This window comes from Parasteatoda tepidariorum, chromosome 4 (assembly GCF_043381705.1).
Source record: "Parasteatoda tepidariorum isolate YZ-2023 chromosome 4, CAS_Ptep_4.0, whole genome shotgun sequence".
Taxonomy (NCBI): Eukaryota; Metazoa; Arthropoda; class Arachnida; order Araneae; family Theridiidae; genus Parasteatoda; species Parasteatoda tepidariorum.
The window spans coordinates 30,552,678-30,578,980 of record NC_092207.1 but is presented as its reverse complement, the minus strand read 5'-3'; the positions used below and the strand labels follow the sequence as shown (position 1 = coordinate 30,578,980).

Here is a 26,303-nt window from a genome sequence, read left to right as displayed (position 1 = left end):
GCAGAAATGGTGCTTATCCGTTAGATTTTCAAAACACTAGTTTTATCTTAAATACTGATTATACTTTAATTAGTTTTCTAGACGAAATGTAGTAATATAGATACACACCATCATATTTATATATCTCCCAAAAACTTCAGCATGCCATGTTTCAAAAAGCAATTAGGAAATAAATGTTCAGAATGAGTTTTTGAACATTTATCTTCCTTCAAATTTCAAAAAAATTATGAAGAACGGGAAAAACATTTTATGCTATCTAAATTACTTTTCAATTCAACTGAAGAATATTCAGTCCAATTTTGTAATAAAAATACTGCAATTATGAAATGTCACAAGAAGAAAATCATATCACTTGGGAATGACTATCACTATCTACATCTTCTGAAAGTGGTTTAAATTACATGACCAGTGTTGATGCCACCACTCGAATATATTATTGGTTAAATCGTCGTCATAAGGATTTAATTACGAAAATTTTAATTTATTTATAAGTATGTGCTGAAAATTTTTTGAACCGAAAAACTTGAATGATTTTACAGCATTTTTGTATTTATGTATACAAATATAATTTTTTGCATTATTGTTGCTGCTGCTAACGAACTGGATTATTTTTTTTACATCCTAGTCATAATAAACTCTCCCAATGAATTTTGTTAGATATATTTAAATAGGCAATAAATTTTACATTGTTCGCTATTGCTAACAATCCAGATTAATGATATACTCTATATATACCATTCAAATAAATTCCTGAGTCAAATGGTAGTTGGCCTAATTATTAAGTACATAATTGAAATAATGCTTTCTATCATTAAGTTAGTTACAACTATTGTCAATTATGGATATATTGCTGCTATATTGTGTGAAGTACAATCAAATAATCTCCCGAATCAAATAACAAATGCCGTATGCATTGATATACTATATGTTTCCTCTATCTTCGCCAAGGTTCTACCAATAGTTCAATAGTATAGCTCTATTTCTACATTAACACAACCAAATCAAATTTATATAATCTATTTTAGCACCAGTTATAGTCATTTACTAATAGCTATGCAACACTCCATACGTTTACTTAGAATAAATTTACCGTATAAAAACATTTAATGACATGTATGCTACTTAATTTTTGCCATTTAGAAACAATAGAACCTCGTTAAAACGAAAACGTTTAACACGAATGTTCGTTTAAGACGAAGGACGGCTGTTTCTCCATCCGTTATCTTTCGTTACGTTATCTTTCAAAACAATAATAATAATAGCTACGTTTCATGTAAGCATTAAGAAAAACTTCGACCGTTTAAGACGAACAAATATTGCCCTTAATAAGCCCAAAATCCTCATTGCAATTTTTTGAGGTGACCTTCAACATTGAAACTAGTTCATCGTACATCTGGAACATGACAAGTGAGGATAGGGCATTTGTTTTTAGAACTGAGGTGAAGCGCATTTTTGCAATTTTATAACCGTCGTTGAACCGCCGGTTCAATTTAGGGTTTACGCCTACCAATGTTCAACTACGTAACTTTGCAATTTTGAGCACAATCCAGAAGACAAAGGGACTCTTGAATCAAGTATTGGGCGAAATTTTCCTTCGTGGAGGACTTCTTGTTGGAACTGACCCGCATTTGCGTTACATGGCGAGGAAAGCTACGAAAACCTTGCACGGTAAGCCTGACTGCAAGGGGACTCAATATCCATCAATTACTAAGGATATTTTACGTCAGCGCTCTGGTAGATGCGAGCCGAGAACGGAATTTGAATCGTCCAGCCATCACTGGGATTTGAACCCGGGTCACCTCATTGAGTACTCTGACCCCTAAGCCACCACGGCTCAGTAGAAGGCCATTGTCAGTTCGCATCAATTTAAAAATTCGTTACGTCATTAGCTGACCAAGTTAAGAGTTGTGGATCTTTGACGTTGGTGTGTGCAGCGCTGATCTAAAATGCGACCCTGAGAAAAGTGCTCCTTTCCATGGGGATGATGCAATTCTTTTATGATCGTCAATCTTTCTTGAGCCTTACATTAGGTTGCTATCACGGTCGTAAATCAACTTGTGAAGCTCTTGTTTCGAAAAGGAGTGGGTAAAAAAATCCTCCGAGATCCGAAACTAAGAATATTTTATATGATGCTTGTGGTAGGATTTTTAAAAAAGTGAATGTAAAGAAATGAAAAAGTGTGAAGTATGGAGGACCTGAATGAACTACAACAACAACAATAAATATTTCGGTTAGGACGAAAGATTTTTCCTTTCACCCTAGCCTTTGACAGAACTAATAGATTCCACTGTATACAACTATTGTTAATTATTTGGATAATTGTCATAATCGCGTACATCCCACTCTAAAAGATTGAACAAGACCTGACTTGTATTTCAATATATCCATATATTAAAGGTTGCTGCTGATCATTGCATAATATATTGTTGTATTTTAGACATTAAATATTTTATTATTTGCATCCTAAACATAATTTTTTTTTCATCAGGTTGTGCGTTTGTAAAATTTGGATCTCATTCTGAAGCACAAGCAGCGATAGGAGCATTACACGGGAGCCAAACAATGCCAGTAAGTAAAGTAAATATCCTTTTTTTCATCCCTATTTTCTTATTCTTCTCGAAACTGTTTGATTCAGCACTTTATGTTATTAGTATGATAAAATTTTAAATCAATGCTTCGTTAGATCTTCCAGTTTTATTGATTTTTTTTTTAAAGAAAATGGTGTACAAAAATTAGAGCTAAGAACTGTGCACCAAAAGAAGGAAGATAAGAAATAGGTATGATAGAAATATGATGAAACCCCAGGTGTGGCAAGGGTAAATAAATATAAAGTATACTTTCTTATTCTTTTCGAAATTGTTTGATTCAGCACTTTATCTTATTAGTATGATAAAAAATTTAAATCAATGCTTCGTTAGATTTTTCATTTTAATTGTTATTTTTAAAAAGAAATTGTGTACAAAAATTAGAGCTAAGAACTCTACACCAAAAGAAGGGAGATAAGAAATATGTATGATAGAAATATGATGAAACTCCAGGTGATGCAAGGATAAATAAATATAAAGTAAATTTCCAAACACTACAAAATAATGCGATAGAAGGATCTTAGGCTATGTTAGCAAAATTTTTAAAAATATAAAATGATTCCCAGAAATCAAGATCAGTGACTAAGGTACAGTGTTGAATAATTTTAAAGGTAAAAAATGCAAGCCTATGATTAAAAGTTCAGTTCATTTAATATCTTATTAAGTTCATTTAATATCTTATTCCTTTGCATTCAAACTAATATTTATAAACATATAGCGCAACCTTTCTTCACCTTGCCCTTTTTAAAAAAGTCAAAAACATCAAATTTTCATTCTCTGCTGAATCACAGCATTACAGAGACGTCTTTAAAGCAACGATTGCTGTTACGCAGAAATGGTGCTTATCAGATTCAAAAGTTGAACCATTTACGCCTATCTTTATTTTTAATCAATCTTTAGCAGCTTTTGAAAAGAAAAAAAAAGTATTCATATTTCAAATGCAATTTCTTTGAGTCAAACGAAGATCTGAAGAATTTAAATTGTTTTCTGAACTTTTCTTGAAGGTACGGAAATTACGTGCCGGTAAGAAAATATTGAAAAGCATTCCCACTTCTGCACGAGTCAGCATCAACCAAACAGAGCCTTTAAATCCGAATGGTTGGGCTACAGAAAACGTCGAAACGTCCCGTAGGGCCGATTGTATCGCTTTTTACGAAAGCGTTTACTTGCAGTAAACGTGGACGCCTTTACCAAATTATTATTTTCCATTATTTTTACTTTTTTTTTACTTTTCGTTTGAGCTTAGCTTCCTTCTTTCGTATTTTCTTTCCATATATATTTATATAAAGTTATACGTCAGCAAAAAATAAGACTTTGATCTCATAGCCTACAAAAAGTTCCGGTATTAAATTTCCGTCTTTCCATTTTTTCACTCACGAGGTAACGTTTTTCTTCCTTTCTTTCTTTTTTTAGTGTTTTTTCCCTTGGATCTCTTCAAAAGAGCGTAAAAAAAGAAAGTTTTGAATTTTTTTTCCTTTCTTTTTAGTACTTTCGGAAGGATTTTCATTAGAACTTTTTTCCTTTTTTTTCACTCATCTTGCTCCCTTTTTACAGCGTTTCCTAATTAAAAGGAACTTTTATTTTTTGCACATAAGCATGTAATTTTAAGCCATGTTTTAAGTTCCCATTACACGTTAAAGTAATCTGCTTCCTCGGTGTAAAATGATATAAAAATGTTTGCAAAAAGCCACATATTAAAAATCTTTTCAAACCTTCAAACTGTGAGCATACACAAGCATATAAGCAAATTACCTTTTTTTTTCTTCCTTTTCTTTGACTTAAACGATATTTTTTTTTCGTCTTTCTCCATTTTGTTAAGCACAATAAGCTAAGAATTAGTTACAAAATATGAAATATCCCTAAGTTTTAAGGATTGAAAATTCTTAAATTAAAGTTACTTGAAATGAAATGGTGGGGATTATTAAGTTGTTAAAGTAAAGAAAAAAGTGTTGCTTTAATTAATTCCTTTTGAATTAAAGTTTAATTCTTTAAGACTACTCAAACAGTTTAAAAAAAATTAATTAAAAGCATAATATTTATTTTTGTTTTGAAATAAAAACAGGATTATATCAATATTAACGTTTTAACAAAAACAATATTCCTAGAGGAACAATAACTTCATTGAGAATATTTAAATTCGATTTTACTTAATCAGTATAATGCTTGAAAAATACAATAAATTTTAAAACAATTCATTCGTAGGCAAGTATGTATTTAGATGTGCTTTTTAATCATTATAAAACATGTAAATATTTTATGCTGCAGAATACTTATTATTTACACACCATAAACATATCTTTTACATCACTGCAAAAAAATCTCGTTTAATAAGCATTACAAATATTTTTGAATTATAACATTAATTCAAAAATATAATAACAAAAATAATTATAACATTAATTCAAAAATAACAGCTTAGCCAAAAAATTTTAACTCGTGAATTTTTCAATATGAGATTTTTCCCTTTTAATTATTAATTTTCTTATACAATTTTTTTATTCTAACAAGTTTGAAACTCTAATTTAGTATTTTTTTATAATTAAAAGTTCAATTTATTTAACCTCTTTCAAATTTTCAGCTGTCAAACAATCAGCTTCCTCAAAGCAAATAATCTTCGAACCAGTATTTCTACGATTCTTGAGTAAATAAGTTTTGACTAAAGTATAAGAAATTATATTCTTCTCATTAAATTTGACATGTAACTTTTCCAAATTATGATAAAAATTAGATTAATTCGGTATTATTTTTTAACTAATTTGAATGCAAAAAAATTATCCAAATTAGTAAAATTTATTTTATTTTCTCAAAAATGTTTAAGTTTCGGTGATTTGATATTATGCATTTTAGTACATTTTAATTTAATTCATTAAATCCTAACTCTTGCCCTTATTCCTCTATTTTAAAGTTTAATTTTATCGAATTTCTTTTATTTTAATTCATTTAAATTTGAAATATTCTATTTATTAACATTTAGCTCTATCCCTTCTTTATACAATGTTAAAATTATGGTTTAGTAATATTACTTTTTTTATGTAAAATAACTCATTAAAATTAACCTTTTATAGTATAATTTTTTTTTCAATTAGAAATTTATTTAATAAATCTTATTCTTTTTAGGTTAAAGTTTTTAAGTGCTTCGATTTTATTATGGCATTTTAATAAAAATTGTTCTAAAATTTAAAGTTAGAAGATATTAATTGAAGTACATGAACCTGTATTACTTAATTAAACGTGCAGAAACTAGCTTTGAAGTTTTATAAAATTAACGGTCTATTGCCGAACTCTTAACTCAAAATATGCGTTGACATACTCTATATTTTTATAAAAGGCTGTAACTTAAGGCAATAATAGAAAAACAGAACTTCTTTAATGAACAGATTTTACAAAGAGTTACTAACTATTTGGAATAACTTTCATTTATTTATTCCTTTAGTTTAGCTTTTAAATGTAAGATTGTGCTGTTGAAATAAATAAATACATTGAAATTCTCTTTATATAAACCATAACTCATCAGTAATAGCTTATGCGTTTGCTCATTATAACATATATTTAAGAAAAAATAAGATAAAAATAAGAAGACGTAGATAAAAAAAAATATCATACACTTTAACATTTCAAAAAATAAAATCAACAACCTCAAAAAAACTAATTTTTAGTAACCATCAATGAATATCCGAGATACAACGATCAATAATAAAACAAATCCGAAACATAAAATTTTCAATACTATTTCTGCAGTTTTTTCTTACTAACACTTCTCCCTAATGAAACAATATATAAATTTTAAAGTCCTTTTAAATATCCGATACGCATAAAATGTCTAATAATAAAATATATCTAACAAATAAACTGCCGGCATCATTTCCACAAATATTTCTCTTTTCTTAAAGAACAATTTTAAATAAATCTAATTTTTATACTCTTTTCTAAATTTCCGTAATATATATCATGATCAATAACGAAATATATCCTAAGGATAAACTTTTTAAAACTTATTTGTACGTCCCTTATATCATTTTGTGTGTGTGCTAGGTTGTTTTTTCTTGCTAACACTTCTCCCTAATGAAACAATATATAAATTTTAAAGTCCTTTTAAATATCCGATACGCATAAAATGTCTAATAATAAAATATATCTAACAAATAAACTGTCCAGCATCATTTCCACAAATATTTCTCTTTTCTTAAAGAACAATTTTAAATAAATCTAATTTTTATACTCTTTTCTAAATTTCCGTAATATATATCATGATCAATAACGAAATATATCCTAAGGATAAACTTTTTAAAACTTATTTGTACGTCCCTTATATCATTTTGTGTGTGTGCTAGGTTGTTTTTTCTTGCTAACACTTCTCCCTAATGAAACAATATATAAATTTTAAAGTCCTTTTAAATATCCGATACGCATAAAATGTCTAATAATAAAATATATCTAACAAATAAACTGCCGGCATCATTTCCACAAATATTTCTCTTTTCTTAAAGAACAATTTTAAATAAATCTAATTTTTATGCTCCTTTCTAAATTTCCGTAATATATATCATGATCAATAACGAAATATATCCTAAGGATAAACTTTTTGAAACTAATTTGTGCGCCTCTTATATCATTTTGTGTGCGTGCTAGGTTGTTTTTTCTAACACTTCTCCCTAATGAAACAATAAATAAGTTTTAAAATCCTTTTAAATATCCGAGATGCATAAAATGTTCAATAATAAAATATATCTAACAAATAAACTGCCTAGCATCATTTCCACAAACATTTTTATTTTTCTTAATAAAACAATTTTAAATAAAACTAATTTTTATGCTCCTTTCTAAATTTCCGTAATATATATCATGATCAATAGCGAAATATATCCTAAGGATAAACTTTTTAAAGCTTATTTGTGCGTCTCTCATATCATTTTGTGTGCGTGCTAGGTTGTTTTTTCTTACTAACACTTCTCCCTAATGAAACAATATATAAATTTTAAAATCTTTTTAAATATCCTAGATGCATAAAAAGTCCAATAATAAAATATATCTAACAAATAAACTGCCAAGCATCATTTCCACAAATATTTTTCTTTTCATTGAAAAGAACAATTTTAAATCAAACTAATTTTTATACTCCTTTCTAAATTTCCGTAATATATATCATGATCAATAACGAAATATATCCTAAGGATAAACTTTTTATAAAACTTATTTGTGCGTCTCTTAAATTATTTGTGCGTAAGAAAAAACAACCTAGCATGCATTTTGTGTGCATGCTAGGTTGTTTTTTCTTACTAACACTTCTCCCTAATGAAACAATATATAAGTTTTAAAATCTTTTTAAATATCCTAGATGCATAAAATGTCCAATAATAAAATATATCTAACAAATAAACTATCCAGCATCATTTCCACAAATATTTTTCTTTTTCTTAAAGAACAATTTTAAGTAAAACTTATTTTTATACTCCTTGCCAAATTTCCGTAACATATATCATGATCAATAACGAAATATATCCTAAGGATAAACTTTTTAAAACTTATTGGTGCGTCTCTTAAATTATTTATGCGTAAGAAAAAACAACCTAGCATGCATTTTGTGTGCATGCTAGGTTGTTTTTTCTTACTAACACTTCTCCCTAATGAAACAATATATAAGTTTTAAAATCTTTTTAAATATCCTAGATGCATAAAATGTCCAATAATAAAATATATCTAACAAATAAACTATCCAGCATCATTTCCACAAATATTTTTCTTTTTCTTAAAGAACAATTTTAAGTAAAACTTATTTTTATACTCCTTGCCAAATTTCCGTAACATATATCATGATCAATAACGAAATATATCCTAAGGATAAACTTTTTAAAACTTATTGGTGCGTCTCTTATATCATTTTGTGTGGGTGTCAAAGGTGACGGACATGAAGGGAGTTTTGGTGTCAAGATTACGCCAACCTTAATAACTTACTATTGTGATAATTACCGCTTATTATCAAGACTCGGCAGAGAGCAGCTCATATTACATCGAGTCAAACTGACTGGATGACTGACTTGACAACATCGCATTAATATTCCTAATAATACATTCCTTCATTCACTATGCTTGGCATCTGCCAACGTGGTGATACCATCCGAATATTATATAACAAGAGATTTGATCTTTCGAATCATTTAGTTATGCATCACTGGGGGAGAAATGAATTGGTTGAAAAGAAAATTGATTCTAAGCGAGGAATTTGATATTTAATATTAATAGGAAACTTTAAAAAGAATTATTTTATCATTTTTTAATATTTTGTACACTCAATAATGTTTCCATGAAGGCATTAGTGATTATTAATATAAAGACTGAAATTACTTTGTTTAGTGTGCTCTCGATGGCCAACTGACCACCACTAAAGTATGTTTTTGCAATACTACTTAAAAACGAAAATTGATTCTAAGCGAAGAATTTAATATTTAATAATAATATTAAACTTTAAAAAGAATTATTTTATTATTTTTTAATATTTTGTACACTCAATAATGTTTCCATGAAGGTATGAGTGAATATTAATATAAATATTGAAATTACTTTGTATAGTGTGCTATCGATGGCCAACTGATCACCAGTGAAGTATGTTTTTGTAATACTACATAAAAACGAAGAAAATTGTATACAAATCGAGGTCAAGTGACTAATTGAAACGGGGAAAAAACACGCTATCAAATTTTGACTTAATGTAATTTAAATTCTATCGAAAACTGGCTGAAATTATTGTTGAGGAAGAAATACCTATCTTGTTTTCGGGAGAAACGCGAATTGTTAAGAGATAGTTAATTGAAATTACTGAAATTTGTCAAATTAGTGCTCAGGAAAAAATACGAAACATGAAAACCTGGCTGATTACCACAGGAAATGAGAAAGAATTAAAAAAATGATTAGAAACTATTGAAATCTGACGCATTATTGTTTAGGAAGGCGTACAAAACATCTGATTTCTAAAGAAAACGAGGAGTTTAAAAGGAGTTTAAAAGGAAATTATTGAAATCTGACAAAATATTGCTTAGGAAGGCGTGAAAACCTGTCTGATTGCCGAAGTAAACGAGAAGGGGCTAGAAAATGGTTATTGCAAGTTGCTGAAAATTGACAAAATATTGTTTAGGAAGGCGTACAAAACGCCAAAGCTTAATTGATTGCTGAAAGAAATGAGAAAGAGTCCGAAGATGGTTATTAGTAGTTCAAGTTTGATGCAGTAATCAAATAGATTTAAATTTTTTGTACATACAAGTTTTATTTAGCGTTCTTAATTATACGATAAAAAATAAATTTAATGCTTAAAAACAGTACAAATTTGGAATTTGAAATTACTGAAATTAATTTCATTATTTTTTTTAAGCAAATTACATTGCATCCGTATAAAAAGATAAATAAATTAGTTTTAAACTATACAATCGATAAGTTTAACGATAGACGTAACTTGAAATTCATTACACCTTTAAGTAAAAAGTATTTTAATTAACAACCAATCCGATCCATAGTGATTAAAATATAAAATACTTGAATAAACCTGGTTTTTTTAGTTGAAAAAGCCCTCATTTGATAGAACAACCACGGTTGAAAAAATTGCAATCTCCCTCATTCGTAATCAAAATGAATTGAAATAAATGAGCATATTAAAAGAAATAGTGCTTCTTTCTCTGGTTCGAACGCAATTACCATTTACTTATGACCGTCTGATCTTTAAATTACAAATTGCAACCAATCACGCTTCAAGGAAATGCGCAATCGAATATCAGGACTTTATTAGATTTCTTTTCTTTGTATGAATCCGGATTGTATAAGGACACAGCTGGTATTTCGTGTTTAAATTAACCCAGGGTTCAGGATTGAATTACGAAATTAGAAACGCCTTAATAATGTCTCCGAAATGCCTGCATACGGTTGAATGTTTTCAATACGATTCGATTGTGAATTTGGAATGTTATTTCATCAACTTGAGGTTTAGATGCTAGTGTCTTAGAGTTCAATATGCTGCACTTTACTGGAAATTATTGTTTTACTGAATATTAATCATCGAGCACTCACTCAAAGAAATCAAAGATGCAAAAACTAGATTTGTAATTGAATCCTTTAGTTAAAATACCTCTTTTTTGAGCTTAAACATGTTTAATGATTTTATATCCTATGTTTTTTAATTAATTTCTTGAATGGTCCTTGAAAAAAGTAAAAAACACATCTTTGTCTTTTTTTTTAATAATTATGACATTTTTATTAAAACTGGAGACTTTTTTTAACGTAAAAAGAAAATTGCAAATAAACAATAAAATATTTTAAAACAAATGTAAGTATAGAAAAAAAATTATACATTGTTTAAAACTACATTTTATTCACACATAATCTCAATTCCTTATGCTATTTACTTTTTCATTCAGAACTTGATTTCTTGACTATTACTTTTCAAGAAACACAGTTACATCAGGAAATAAAATTCGGCTCTATTTTTCTAAAGTAATAGATCAAAAAATTGTAAATTGGTTCTGGAATCAAACACAGCTCTAAGCAAAATATATATTTTTAATTTTACAAGCGCCCTTATTGATTTTGCCCGCCTCTGTTCACGAGATATAATATCCTTGATTATTTTTAAGACAACAAGAACTTAAATTCAAAAACCCATACGAGAGTTTTTCGACCCTCCAGTAAAATTTCTAAATAGATACCTATCAGTGGTTTCAAATACTAAGCCCAATTATAAATTTTTTTTTATCTCCCATTTACGGTAAAGGTGTCAATCACAGCAAACAATGAGCTAGCGAGCCTTTCAAATATTGAGAAACTCGAAAATTTGTCTGGTAATATAACATAGAAAAATTCGTTTAACTATTCACTGTGAAAAATAAATAATATATAGATGTCTAAAAACTTAAAAATCAATTTTTTTCTCCGAAGGAGAAACTTTTATTTTCAATCCAAAAACGAAAAACATTGAAGTATCACTTTCGTAATAATCTTCTATCACTAAACGGAGAAAATAATTCTGATATTTTACCACCTTTACCAATTTTTATCACTTATTATAAAACCATATTTTATTAATAATTTTATTAAAATCATTACCAAAGCGCTTAAGTAAAAATTACAGAGCTTTTAAATTTTCCAACAGAGCCTGAAACACTGTAAATTTTACCAGATTCTGGTAGTTTTGACCATATTTTTTTCAATTTCCTTAGTGACTTTTTTTGAAAGTGATATGCTCCGCATTTTTCATTTTTGATCAGACAAAAACAGAACTATGTCCACCCTTTTAACACACTAAACAACTGTACTTCTTAAACTTCTTAAATTTTTTATTTTCAGGGTGTACATATATATATATATATACCCTGATTTACTTACATCCTACTTATTACTCAATAACATTACCTTACAAATACCAGAGGAACCATGCCAACGTTATTATTTTCCCAAGAAACCATACCTGATCGCCAAAACTTCAGATCACAGAACAGAAACACGCCAAATGCTAACAAAGTTACGCATGATTTACCCTATATTCAATCAGTACACGCCTTCATAACATGGATGATTAAAGCGCTCGCAAGCATTCCTAATACCATTCAAGAATCTATATCAAAATGGTCAGAAACTTACCGGCCCCGATTGCGTCTCGGTTATTCGGCTTTGTTATTCGGAAGGTATATTCCCAGTAGGAGCTGGTCAATTCAACCATGATTGATTCTTACCCGTGATTACTGTAGCAGAAGGTGCTCTAAGCTATCAGGAATAACGCGTACCACGAAAGAGAAAGGCCAAATTAATATTCGCCAAGACTCTGCTTTAATCTGCCCACTGCCGCTGTATAAGTTATAGAATTGGATGGCGAACCTATAAATGCCCTATAGGTAAGGCAAATCGCTTACGTATTATTTACTATAATCTTGGTGGTTGCTTCTTATAATTTATGCAATCTAGCAGATCAGAGTTGGTATTAAGGTAATTGAATATTTTTCGAAAGCAAATTTTAAAATGTGTAGTTTAAAATTTTTCAGTTTTCATTTACGTAGGAGTTATGCACTAAGATATGGTATTATATGATACCGTTAAAAAAACTTTTAAAAAATCAAATTGCAAGGAGGTGTTGGAAGGATTCAAAAATGACTAGTAGATCGGATTTGGTATTAAGTTATCCGATTATTTTCAGAAACCAAATTTTGAAATATTTAGTTTTTTTAGTTTTAATTTATTTAAGAATTATATTCTTACAATAAAGTTTTAGAAAAAAAGTTCAAATTTCGAGGAATGAAGTATCCACAAGCAGTCTATTTTGTAAAAAGTGCGTAACTCTAAGTAACAAACACCTATAAATGCTCAATTCATGAGGCAAAAAGTTAAATATTATTATCTTGATGGTTACGTCTTATTAGTTATGTAATCTAGTAGATCAAAGTTGATATCAAGGTATCTAACACGGCAGCTGAGGAGTAAAAGCAATTGCTTCCAAATCCAGGTTCAAATCCCTAAAATGGCAGGTCAATTCGAATTTAACTCCTGACTCGAAACCAACCACTATGCAAACGTAAAATATCTTCAATGGTAGAAGAATCATGCTTGATGAATTGCAGATAGTTGGGATTTTTTTCGTGATATTCCACTCTATTCAACGTAAGTGCGGACCAGTTCCATCAGAAAAATCCTCCATGAAGGGTAGTTTGTCCTAATGCTTGATCCAGGAGTTATCGTGTCTTCTGAGTGGTTCAAAATTATCCAAAAACCCGAAAATAGCTTCATTGTTCCACACTAATTATAAAATACTTTAGACATAACATCGCTTTATGGCCATTTGCTGCTAATATCATCGCAACACATGAGCAAAAAAAGACAAAAAAAAGCTAATTTTTTTAAATTAACTGTAAAATACAGAATTATAGTTTGATCAATTAGTGCGTAAACTATTCTCTGAGTGCTTGTCGAAAATATTTTTCGTGCAGCATTTCAAGTAAATTTTGCAAAAAGATTTTAAAATCTAACATTTACAAATAAGGTATAGGACGAAAATAACACGTTTTGAAATAAAAAGCTATACAAACTAGCTAGGGTATGTTAGACTATGGGTAACATATCATGCTGATCTATTTGAGGAAAACTAAATTAAAATGCTTTTAAATGGAAAAAATAAGTACTTTTGTTTTATGTAAAAATTCAAAGTTCGATGATTTTGTCAAAACTGTCCTAAAAAGTATTAGAGTATTTTAATTTTATGTCGGACTTCTGTCAAGCTTTTGAAAATATTAACAATGCTTTATCTTTCGAGACTTTTTAATTTGGTATTTTACGAATTTAATTTGTCTCAATTTGTTCAATGGTATTGCTCAAAATATCAAACATTCAGAAATAAGAATCCTGAAATTAAATTTTAATTCATTTGTGTATTTTCCCTAATTAGAGGATCAATACAACTCTTAATTAATACGCCCACAGAAATATGCCCTTAATTAAAATAGAAATAATCCTTAAAAGGAAAATTTTTTTTCTTAAAAGTCAGAGTTTTCTTAATAAAAGCTAAACGTGAGTACAAAATAATTATTAAATTTACATCAAGCTTTCCTATTTTTATATTTTCTGATACAGTATAGTGAATGACTTGCGATAATTAAATATTTTAGAAAGAAAATATTAAAAACATTGTCAATTTTTCTGTTTTAATTAGTTCCTTAATCTGAAGCTGTGACATTTTCAAAGAATCGGCACAAAATCCTCAATTGGATGAATTCAAAAAGTTGTTTTAATTTTAATTGCAGTAATTTGAAAAACACTCTCTCTAATTTTTGGAGGTCAGAATTAGAACACTGAAAATAAATTGCTAATGCTGTATAATAATGTTGTTGTTTTTAAAAACATTCAGCTGTTAAAAAAATAAACATTTAATTCCCTAGTGTCCACAATCCTTTTTAGTGATGTTTATAAAAATGCAATCTATTTACATAAAATTTATTTCTTTGCTATGAATTTGATATCTTATTTTTATTTTATCCTCTGCATTATATGCACCACTATTGCGTTTATTGTCGCAAAACTTATGGAATTTCTTTTCTCACGATGGCAGCAAAAAACAAAACTGAGTTGAGAAGAAATGAAAGGTTAAAAGTAAGCGTTTATCTAAACAAACAATTATATGTTTCAGTTTTAATTATCCCTTTTACTTATGCACACAGAGAAAAAATTCTGGTAAATTTACCGCAATGTATGGTAATGACATTTCCTGAAAAAGCTCCATAATTCTGTTATTGAAAACCAATATTCACGGTGCTTCAACCATTCATTTGGTAATTTTTCCTTTCATATGGTAACGGTTTACCAGGAATTCGGGTTTTCAAAATTATAGTACTTATTACCAAATATTTAGCATAAAAAATGCAAAACCTAAAAGTAAATGCGACCGAAGTAAATGCGACCAAATGTTATCACTTATTATAAAAACCATATTTTATTGTTAATTTTACCAAAATGAAAACAAATCATTTCGCAAAAATTACAGAGGTTTTTGGTGTCCCCATAGAGACAGAAGCAAGGTAAAGATTAAGTATGTTTTTTTACTGAGTGGACTGAAAATATTAAGATTCGTAAGCTTGTTTAAATAATTTATATCATCATTCAGACAAATAAGTATGGCGTGTTGGCAAGTTCTGGACTTATATACTATAAATTTCTCATAACTCCTGTTACCAATAAACTATTAATACAGTGTTTGGATACTATTAACTAATACAAACCATTAAAATATCTCAATATCTACGATAATTCAGTTCATATATGTATACATAATAGAGCTTTTAATAAGTTTTATGGTAAACGGCGTTGATAATGAAATAACGGTAGTAATGCATAATGATATATTGCTTCACATTTTAGTAACTAACTGTATAAATTACCTTATAGTCTGAACATTAAATGTCAAAAAATACACTAAGATGTAAGTTAGTTAAAGTGTTTTGTTTTTGATCTCTTGAATGATATAATCAAATTTGATTGTAATTTTGAGATAGAATTCTACATATTTTTTCACGTTTTAATCAAATTCAAAGTGCAAATTAATAGTTCAATAAATCAAATGTCTGGAAAAATGAAATAAAAATATAGATGAGCAAATAAATTGATTCATAATAAATAACTAAAAATTATAATTGGAAGCCTTTTTTTAGACTTTTTTGTTCATTTTAGGCGTTTTTCAGCTTTTTAAAGGGAGTTCTCATGTTAGGGCATTTTTACGTGATATAGCCTTTTAATATCCTTTCCGTTATTTTAAGAAAAATTTCAAATCTTTTAGATGATAACTCTGTTTATATACATAACTATATGCATAAGAATTAATGTAGAAAAAAATACATTTGTCCTTAATCTTCTGTTATTTCGTATTTAACATTTATTTCAAACTATCGGGTTGTCAACTAAGTTTCCACCATTCCTATACGTCATCAAATGTTTTTCCATGGGATTTTTAGATCATTTAAAAGAGGATATTTTGTTCTTTTTATAGTTTGAATTAATTTTTATTAATTTTTAAGTCATTAAAATGGAACGGAAAATTGAAAATGACCATTTTCAATGGCACAAATGGCATTTGTGCTGTGTATGTAGATTGCCATAGCTGAAACTCCATTTTCGATTGATATGCTACGTTTTTACCTGAAAGACTTCGGGTCGTTCACTTAAGTTCTATGATAAGCAATTAAATCGAATTTTACAAAACAAAATTAACTTCAAATCCCAGCGATGGCTAGTCGATACGAATCCGCATCCGGCTTGCATCTACACAGTGTTGACGAGAAATATCCTCAGAGGTAGATGGATCATGGGTTAGAGTCCTTTTGCCGTCAGGCTAACCATGGGAGGTTCTCGTAGTCTTCCTCTTGATCCAGGAGTTCCCTTGTCTTCTGGATTGGATTCAAAAATACAAGGCTACGGAGTTGAACATTGGCAGTCGTAAACCCAAAAAATGGGCAGTTGTTCGACGACTTTTATGAAATATAAAAAAACTAAATTAACGAAGTGAACGAAAATACCAGTCAAGCAGCAAACGAACTGGCAAAAATTAGAATGCTTTCACATTTAAAATTTTTAAAATAATTTCATAAAGCATCGAGATTTTACCAAATTTAGCAAAAATATATTTATGTCACTCTTAATAAACTTACTTTATGAATTTATATGTTATATGTAATTTAAGGGAAAAAATAACATTTTAAAATGAAATTCTTGTTTGATTATCAGAGTATTTTCATTTTAAAGGCATTTTTTTTTATAGTTACAAGGCAATTTTTACTATTCTAAAGGAAATATTAAGCAGTTTTAAAATCAACAAGGCTTTAGTTTTAAACATCTTTTACGGTTATTTTACCTAACATAAATATTGACTTTCAGGATTTTAATTTAAAATATTTATTCAGCCTCTCAACTTAATCTAAAAAGATTTATCAACAAATATTAATATCCATAGACAAATAAAATAGAATTTTTAGCTCTTATTTCGCAGCTAAGCGTATAAATATTTCTTGACATGAAAATAAAAAGACTTCAAAACAAATTAAGTATGAAAATAGAGTGAGCAGCTTATCCAATTTATTAAATTCCTTTAGAATATTTTTGCGACGTATTCTTAAAAACTTCACAAAGATTCATCAGCTTCAAAATCCCATCCATTCCCCCAATGAATAATGTCACTACTACTTCAGAACGAAGAATAAAGGAATAAAATTTAAAAGGCATTTCTCGCATTTTAAATGGCAGCCAAAAAGACTAATCTTTCTTCCTAGCTTAAAAGACGTTTTTATTAAATTACTCGGAATTAAAGCGTCACCTTTTTTTTTATTTCACTTGTTTTTCTCCAAGGACTTAGGTAAATAACTCCAGGCGCAGGCTGAAAAATTAGTAAAAAATGAAAAAGTGAGATTATTTTAGCATACGTTACTAAGGCATGACGTTCTTAAACACAGGAGATATTAATTGAAAAATATTTTTATTCTTGATCCTATAGATGTTTCTAATTGAAGTTACCCAAAATGCTTCCGTTTTTTATAAATACCTTTTTTTCTGCATTTGCATTTTATTGGCATTTTAGCGGATATATTTTAGAAGAAAAAAAGGAAACGCTACTCCAGTTTATCAAATTCTTTTTTCGAAACGGGAAAAAAAAGACAATGTTTTGAGAAAATTAGAATTCCTGTCTTTAAGTCAATTAAAACGTGTTTTTTCACGGACCTCATGGAATCAATATGCTAATGATTTGGGCAGCGCTATCGCTCTTTTGAGCCCCCAAATCCCGCTTTTTCAAGTAAAGGGAGCATAGTAGGATCGAAAAGTTTTAGGCATTTCAATTATAGGACACGTGATCCATTGGAAGACTTTAATTGAATGGCGAAAGCCGAGGGTAATTTGGCGAGTTTTTTTTATTCTTTTTTTAACCTCATTTATTTTAAGGCCAGTGGAGACTATGTTTTTGATCCTTTTTGGTAAGTGCTTTTTTTTTCTTTGGGAAAAATTTGAACACACTTAGCAAAAGAATGACGGAAATTCTGATGTTCTAAATGTTGTTTTTTGTTTTCTTTTTTGAGAGAATCTCGCTGTATGTCTGCTCTTTGTGGAAATAATTAAAAACTGTTTAGAGTTTGGCATTACCCAATGGATTAAGAAAATGGATTTTTAAGAGTACAATACAGTGCTTAAAATTTTCTAATTAAAGCTAAAAACTACATGCTCCAAAAAAAAAGTTCATTTAGGAAAACTTTTACCTTTGAGTTGATTTTAAAACTTTGTGAGCAAAATTATAATGAAGTATTTATGTTTCCAACATTTCAACTAGCTGACTCTAACTGAATTTTGAAAGAAACATATTTTACAAATTCAAGTTTGCATAATGTGATTATTATCTATTATTTTGCATAAGCCATTAACGAATAATTAAATAAGATCCACTTTGACTTAATCATAACGCATTCTTCGTTAGTCTCGTTTCGCTTATCTCACAGTAGAGCCATCTAGCAATGCTAAAAAGAATGATAAAAACGCTCATCATAATGTCTCTGTACTTTGCAATTCGATTTTGGCTTGCTCATGCCGTTAGCTTTAAAACTAGATTACATGTTTTTCCTGCATGTTCATCATGTGTGTATGGCGTAATACTTTTACAACATAATTTCAATGCGTTCCATACCATTTTTAACACACTTTGTTTCATTCTCAAACTTTATGTTAAGCATTCATTCCTTTCTGATTTTCAGAAGTAATATCTATTCGAATGTTTGCTTCATAATGTGTATAATAACTTTATAATAATTTAACTATATTTTCAACACAAAACATGTACGATAAAATTAATGGAGCATTATTTAACAAAACAACATTAGAACTTGAATTGTATATCAAAAGAAATGGTTTGAGAAATTCTTCTGCGAAATATAATAGTTTAATTACTATTCTAAATTGTAAAATTTCTAAACTTTTATTTGCGTTTATTTTAATTATTGCAAAAGATTAGATGTAAGGAATATCGTTTGCTATAATATTTGACTCTGTAGTAAATCAATTTTATTTCTTTTCATTTCACTAGCATTTTAACCCATTACAGTTCTTAAAGAACAACCAACTAGATAAATCGCAACCATTTATGAATCGTGTATTGCATGACTGACTTGGATTATAAGCATTGAAATTTGAACTGATATCAAATATAACAGTTGTTAAAATCATCTGAAGAATATAATTGTTTGATTATTTAAAATTGATTTATGGTTAAGTTCAATGCTACTGCAAACGATCAGATATAAAGATTATCGTTTGAAATAATATCTAACATTAATGTAAATAAATTTCATTCGCTATATATTTATTACAATACTAAAGAAATTTAAATAAAATTAAACTAAATATATGAGTATTTTTTGGTTGTAAGAATCACGTGTACAAAATATAATTGTTTGAGTACGCACGCTTGTGGCTCGTTTGATCACAAAATATTAGTTTTTTGTTAAAATTAAATTGTCGTTTGCAATAACTTTACTGATGGCTGAAAATTATCGCTTGCAATAGTATTTAACTTAAACATAAATCAGTTTTATTTTTGGTCTTTTCCTTTTCATTAAAACGGTTAAGAGCTTGTAAAATATCTATTACATAACTAGTAATTATTTAAGAACAAAATACATATACAACTTAATTTCTATCTTTCATGCCAAATTAGCTTCTCTTTTACAATCACCTGTAAATTAAGACAGTATATTAACACTGACTCCCTTAAGAATCACAACAATGGCAAGCTATCTATTCCATCCCTCATAAACTCTCGAAATATTATCAGCATCAAAATTTTCCTCAGAAGCGGAAGAAAAAGAGGATACTCTTTCAAAAAAGTTTTATTTTTCTCGAAAAAGTAAATTTTTATTCCTTTTTATCTGCATACCCCTTCTCACTCTCTCCCTCTCTCTCAAGAGACACCTTATCTATATCGCGTAATACACCGGATTTTTATCAGGCTTCAAAGCATCTTCGAGAACCTCCTTCTCCTTCTTAAACTTCACATTAATTATTCACTCTTTGTAGAAGTCTGCACTAGAGGGTCTTCTCCAAAATGAATGAGCAGGAAGAAAAAAAATAATAAATAAAAAGATACGTTGGGATCTTTAGAAAACTCGGTCGATTGGGTCCCTAATCGACTGACAACTGTCGGAAGACAGGAAGGAATCTGCAAAAGGAAACTTCTATTATGTAAATTTCTGGAAAACCGTTCGCGAGTGTTGCATATTTATGTATTTAATACCTCCCCCCTTCCTTTTGTCCCTTATTCTGAATGTGTTCTAATGACCGCTTCCGCCGGATTTAAATGAAGGTAAAAGTCTCAGTTATCTTTGCGAACAGAGATTTGGATTAAAGAGAGAGTTTGAAGACCCCGAAGGATGGAATCCCGTGCTAGTTTGACAGGTTCAGAAGAGATAAGTGAGTTTTCGTGTGCTGCGATTAATAACGAAGGTGTCACAAGTTTGCGAGTGGAATTGGAAATTTATTGAAATAATTGGCTTTGGTAATTAATTCACTGTGGATTTCACGTTTAAATTGAATAAATTCTTTCAATTTCTTTCCACAATAAAAAATTTGAATTAATTAATCTGAGTTCAGACATTCGTTAGCGGTAGAAATTATAGATAAATGTGGAAAATTACAGAACTAATGTCATCTGTCATGTTTCTATTGAAATATGATTAGATTGTAGAGCTTACACTACACTACTGAATTAATGAATCAATGCAAGCTCAAATGCATTGTTGTCATATTGCATATAATGTACTTCACTAAATTATCATATATATATATATATANCCATTAATAATTCCTCTAAATGTAGCCTTCCTCGAGACCCACTATTAATTCCTCTAAAATGGTAAAAATCAGTTTCAATTTGTCAAAACTAAAGTCTTAGCATCTAGGAAAAACTAAAAATCTTTTTTTAAATAATATTTTATCATAATTACTGTTATGTCAATGATCATAAAAATAAACAAATTAATATTTCCTCTAAAAATCAGCTGCATTTTGTCAGAATTAAAAGATTCACTTCTATAAAGAATTAAAACAATGACTGACGAACTTATTTAAGTTTGAATAATTTTTTTTTCCTGATTTGTCTTTAAATTTGTCCATTTGCAAGGAAAGGATTAGTAATTTCTTGACTTTGACCCTAACTACTGTTAGAGTAAACTTAAAACAACACTTTTCACTTAAACAAATACTAAAATAAATTTAAAAGCATATATTTAAATTAAAATTTAATCCTTATTTACAACAATTCATCCTTTTTAGTTCTAATTCTTTGAAGACACTGGGGATTAATTATTTTTATTTAAACCTCGTGCTCCATCGTTTACATCTAATTTTCTGTATTTTATTCGTTGCATTTCATAAAAGTATATTAATAAAAGAGATTAAGTGGCATTAGTTTTGTAAATAGAGTTGAACTCTTTTCCTTTGTTTTAGTTCAGAAAGCGAGAAAATTTCATTCTGTTTACCTACTTAACAAGGCTAGTTTTATGTTTTATAATAACTAAAAACATTTAACTGTATTTAAAAAGATCGTATTCCTTGCGAGCAATCAAATAACTATTGAATAAAGAGTCAAAAAGAAGAAAATATTTTTGTAGTTTTAATCCAGTTGTACTTCCATAAACTTTATATTATAATAATAATCCTAATATCGTATTATTAATAATAATAATCGTATCGTATATTTAATAAATAGAAAAGATATAGGTTAAAGAGATTATCTGTGAGCGCAATATAAAAAAATATATATTTTTGTAGTTTCAATTCGGATGCAACAGTCTTAGAAAGCATGCATTAATAATGATAATTGAAATATTAATAATAATCGTATCACATATTAATGATAATCGCATTGTATATTAATAATAATCATATAAATAAAAAGTATACTAATTAAGGAAACAAACTACGAATACAAAGAAAAAGAGAAAATATTTTTATAATGTAAATCCGAATGCACTCTTATATATTTATTATTATTAGTAGTAGAAGTATTAGTAGTAGTAGTATTAGTAGTATTAGTAGTAGTAGCATTTACTACAAGTAATGTTTACTACTATTGCTACTGATAATAATAATAATAATAATGACATGATAATAATGATCATATAAATAAAAAGTATACTAATTAAACAAACAAACTACGAATAGAAAGAAAAAGAGAAAATATTTTTATAATGTGAAGCCGAATGCACTCTTATATATTTATTATTATTATTATTAGCAGAAGTAGTAGTCATAGCATTTACTACAAGTATTATTTACTACTAATGCTACTACTAATAACAATAATAATAGTAATGATCATATCGTATATTAATAATAAACGTATATTAATAATTAAACAGCAATGTCAGAGATAAACTGGCATAATTGTAAATAAAGTCAAAACAAACTAGTTTATTCTCTGTTCCTTTGCTTTAGTTCTTCAAAGTAATAAAATGTCATTATATTTACTAACTTAAAAAGGCTCATTTTATGATAATTAAACGTTTTCAACTGCTTTTATGGAGAGCGTATATTTAAGAGTGATCAAATAAATATTGAATTTAACGCCGAAACGAAGAAAATATTTATGCAGTGTTAATTCGGATGTTTTTTTTATGAATAGAATTAGTGAAATACATTCATAAAAATATCTATACTAAAATCTAGTAGATAATGAAATATTATAATGCCCTTTAAATTTACGGTATTGAAACATTTTTTACATAGATACTGAAATTTATGAAAGAAATTAATAGGATTTAATTTCAAAAAAGGTTTTCGAAAATTTGATTCCGTTTTATGCTTCGATATAGGTAAAAAATTATGAGACGTCAGATAATAATACAGAATTTCAGTGCATGTTTACAATTTGCTTCCAAAAGGAACAAATACTGTAAATTTAATAAAATTAAAACCGAAATAATTTTAATTCAGTATGTGTAACATTCTTGAAAAATTAATAGCAACAAAAATTGAGAACTGAGGACAAATCTCAACTTATTAAAACTGCAAATATATTTTTGAATTAAAATTAGAATATAAATGGACGAACTTACGCATTATAGTAAATGCAGAATATATGCATGAAATTAATGGAAAAGTCTCATAAAAAGTCAATTGAATTTAATGCTACCTAAAGGCTACCTAATTATTAACTATATAAGTAAACATTTTAGTCTTCATGAGGAAGTAATTTCTTGAAAGTATAATTATCCATATCTAATTATTTTATATGAGTTATTCTTTAAGGATGTATATACACTGCTCTACAATAATTGAAGAGATAATTTCAGTTTTTGATATTTTTCTTTTAAACTTCCCAAGAAATACTTAAAGGATTATTTTCTAACTTCAGACATGTTCAGGTCATTCCATTTCTCATACTTATCGATTAAGCTAATAGCTTTCAGAGATTTGAGGGACCGGAAATGAATTATGAAAGAAAAAAGTATTTTCGAGCATCTTAAGTCAGAAATTATAGCATTACACTTGTAACTTGAGTCTATTACTTTGAATATTATACAATAATTGCATAACATTTCATAAGCCTAACTGAAATATTTATGAAGAAACGGAAATTTTTAATGTTCTAAACTAAGCGGAAACTAAATGTTCGGATCAATTTTCATAGAACTTTTTATCTAGAGCAATTTTTTAAACATTAATAACAAAATTATCTTTTTAACATTGCGAAAAATTCGTTAAAAATTGTGCAAGATATGAGCATTCGGAGTTATCTTTTCATGCCGCCAATACTTGGAAAACGTTTACAAAAATTTTTAGTAATTTTGTAGTGAATCGTATTCGGTATGCAATATGAAAAGTCTGATTTAAATATTTTGAAAATTTCAAAAGTTTCAATTTAAACAATTTTGCAAATTTTGAAGCAAAAAAACTCTGAATGAATGATAAGGAGTTTTTTGTGCTATAAATCAATATACCGATATTACGGGGAGGATCTCCCATAAAAGAATGTTCTTTTTTCCATATTTTCGTTTCTTATACTCTTACATTTTGGTTTACGTACAATTATCGTAAGGAATCATCATTTGCTATTATATTTTATCTTATAGTACTGAAGGAAATTCGAGAAAACCTCTTATCATTCAGAGCTTTCCCTCAAAATTTGTAAAAACTACTTAGAAAATTGATTGAAACTTTTTAAATTTTCAAAATATTCAAATCCAATTTCTTTTATTAGTTACTAAATAGGATTCATTACAAAATTATGAAGAAAAAAAATTTAATGTTATCCACGCATGCGCAGTATGAAAGAACTACTTTAAATGCTCATTTAAAGTAGTTCTGCACGAATTATTTTTCTCAAATTAACGCATTGTTTGGTTCGTAATTTATCACCGGTCCCTCAAACTTACGGAAGCTTTAAATTTTATTAATATGAATGAAAAATTGATTAACTTAATCGCCTATAAGAATAATCCTCAAAGGATTTTGTGAGAAATTTTTTAAAAAATGTCAAATACTGAAAGTTTTAATTATTGTAGGGTAATGTATAAAGATTTACAACTAACTATTATCCATGTGAGTAAAATTTTTATCTTTCATGAAAAATTGATTTCATGAAAGTCAATTTTTTACCTGATTATCTGCCAGCTAAAGTTTTAAAAAAAGCTTCTTTATTAAAACCTATTCAGACATGCTTAAAATACAGATCCTTTATTTTCAGTCATTAAAATTCTCCAGTATTTTTATGAGATAAGTCCTGAATCGATCATAAGATTTACAATTTACCATTCTTTAATATTAAATTAAACTGGTTCAATGGTTAGAGTATTATGTTACCATACTTTTAAGCCCGTAAACATGAAAATAATAAAAAAATATGTGTCAAGAGTGCTTGATAAGATTTATTTTGAAAAAAAATAATATTCCTTGAATGGTGTTGTAATGGCGAATGAGCATTATGAAAATGGTGCTGCAATTATGTTGATAGTGTTTTTATAAAAATTAGTTTCTGTGTGATAATTAATATTTTCGACTTAATTTTTCTTAATTATTTTTTATTTATTCAAAAATTCAACTACTTCAAAAATTGATAAAAAGAATTTCGCACGCTTTCATACTTTAATGCAATATTTTTATGACTTGTTCTTTTGTTTAATTGGAAATATTTAAGAAAATATAAACGTTGTTTCTTTTTTTTTTCAAAACTATTGATACACAAAATGAATTAAGGCTGCCTCAAAAATTGATGTAAAATATTCGCGGGCTTTCATTCACATATTTTTACACTTTTTTGTAATTTGTTTTATTTCATCAAAATTATTTAGCTTTTAAGATATTTGTGCTTCTGAGAGCAGACACATCTGAATATTGCATACAATTTTGCTATTGAAATTCAGATTAACATGTTCTTCTCTCGTTACATTATTTAAACTGAAACTCGATTACTTCAGCTCAAAATTGATTAAAAAAAATAAAGTAGAACTCTTTTCTAAACTGTTTAAAATTACAGAAAGAAAATACTATCATGAATTTTGGCTTAAAAGTTTTGTGATAAAGAGACAAATTTAACATTAATACTATACAAAATGAATAATAAAATCTTGTTGTTAGTAAAACTATTTATCATCTCTGTAGCTACTATATTTGAAAATGTAACTATACTACATCTTTCGATAATCCACCAATAATAGAACTTCCTATAGTAATTACTGCACACTATTCGTTTAAATAAAATTTCAAAAATATTTATTCGAATGTACTTTATAAATAAGTTCAACCCAGAGTAGTTTAGTGTTGCTCATGAATTATTTTTATTTATTTCATGTAATTATTTTTTTTGAAAAATAATTTTTAAGAAATTTTTAAAAAGGGGATTCTTATATGTATGAAAAATTATGGGCTAAGAGGAGACTGGAGAAATACAGTAGAAAAAAAAATAACAGAAAAATGAGATGAAGAATTTGGAAAGAATAATTTAAAGTAAAAATTAAAGTTTTTTAAAAAAGTTATGAACCATTTAATTTTTTTTACTCAAAAGAGGGGAAAGTAAAGCTAGTCCATGTAAAAATAAAATAGTTCATGCAAAAAAAAATTTATGTTTCGAAATAAATTAATTATGAAATTATGAAATTTATCAAATGTTTTCAGTAGTAATTTTTTGAAGCTTACCTCACAATTATTAAATAACGATATAGCCCTAATTTTAAAGTG

At 27.9% G+C, this 26,303-nt stretch overlaps 1 protein-coding gene across 28 annotated transcripts in view; it reads left to right on the top strand.

The window, feature by feature from the left end:
• The window catches only part of LOC107456607 (bruno 3), a 705,687-nt gene that overhangs the window by 557,987 nt on the left and 121,397 nt on the right, over window positions 1-26,303 (top strand). For 19 of the 28 annotated variants that reach the window (XM_071179608.1, XM_071179595.1, XM_071179599.1 and 16 more), the window contains one exon: window positions 2,489-2,568. In XM_071179608.1, coding sequence (XP_071035709.1) covers window positions 2,489-2,568 — 80 coding nt within the window. Of the gene's footprint in view, window positions 1-2,488; window positions 2,578-26,303 lie in introns of all 28 variants that reach the window. The other 9 variants (XM_071179587.1, XM_043044184.2, XM_071179589.1 and 6 more) reach the window with 1 other exon arrangement.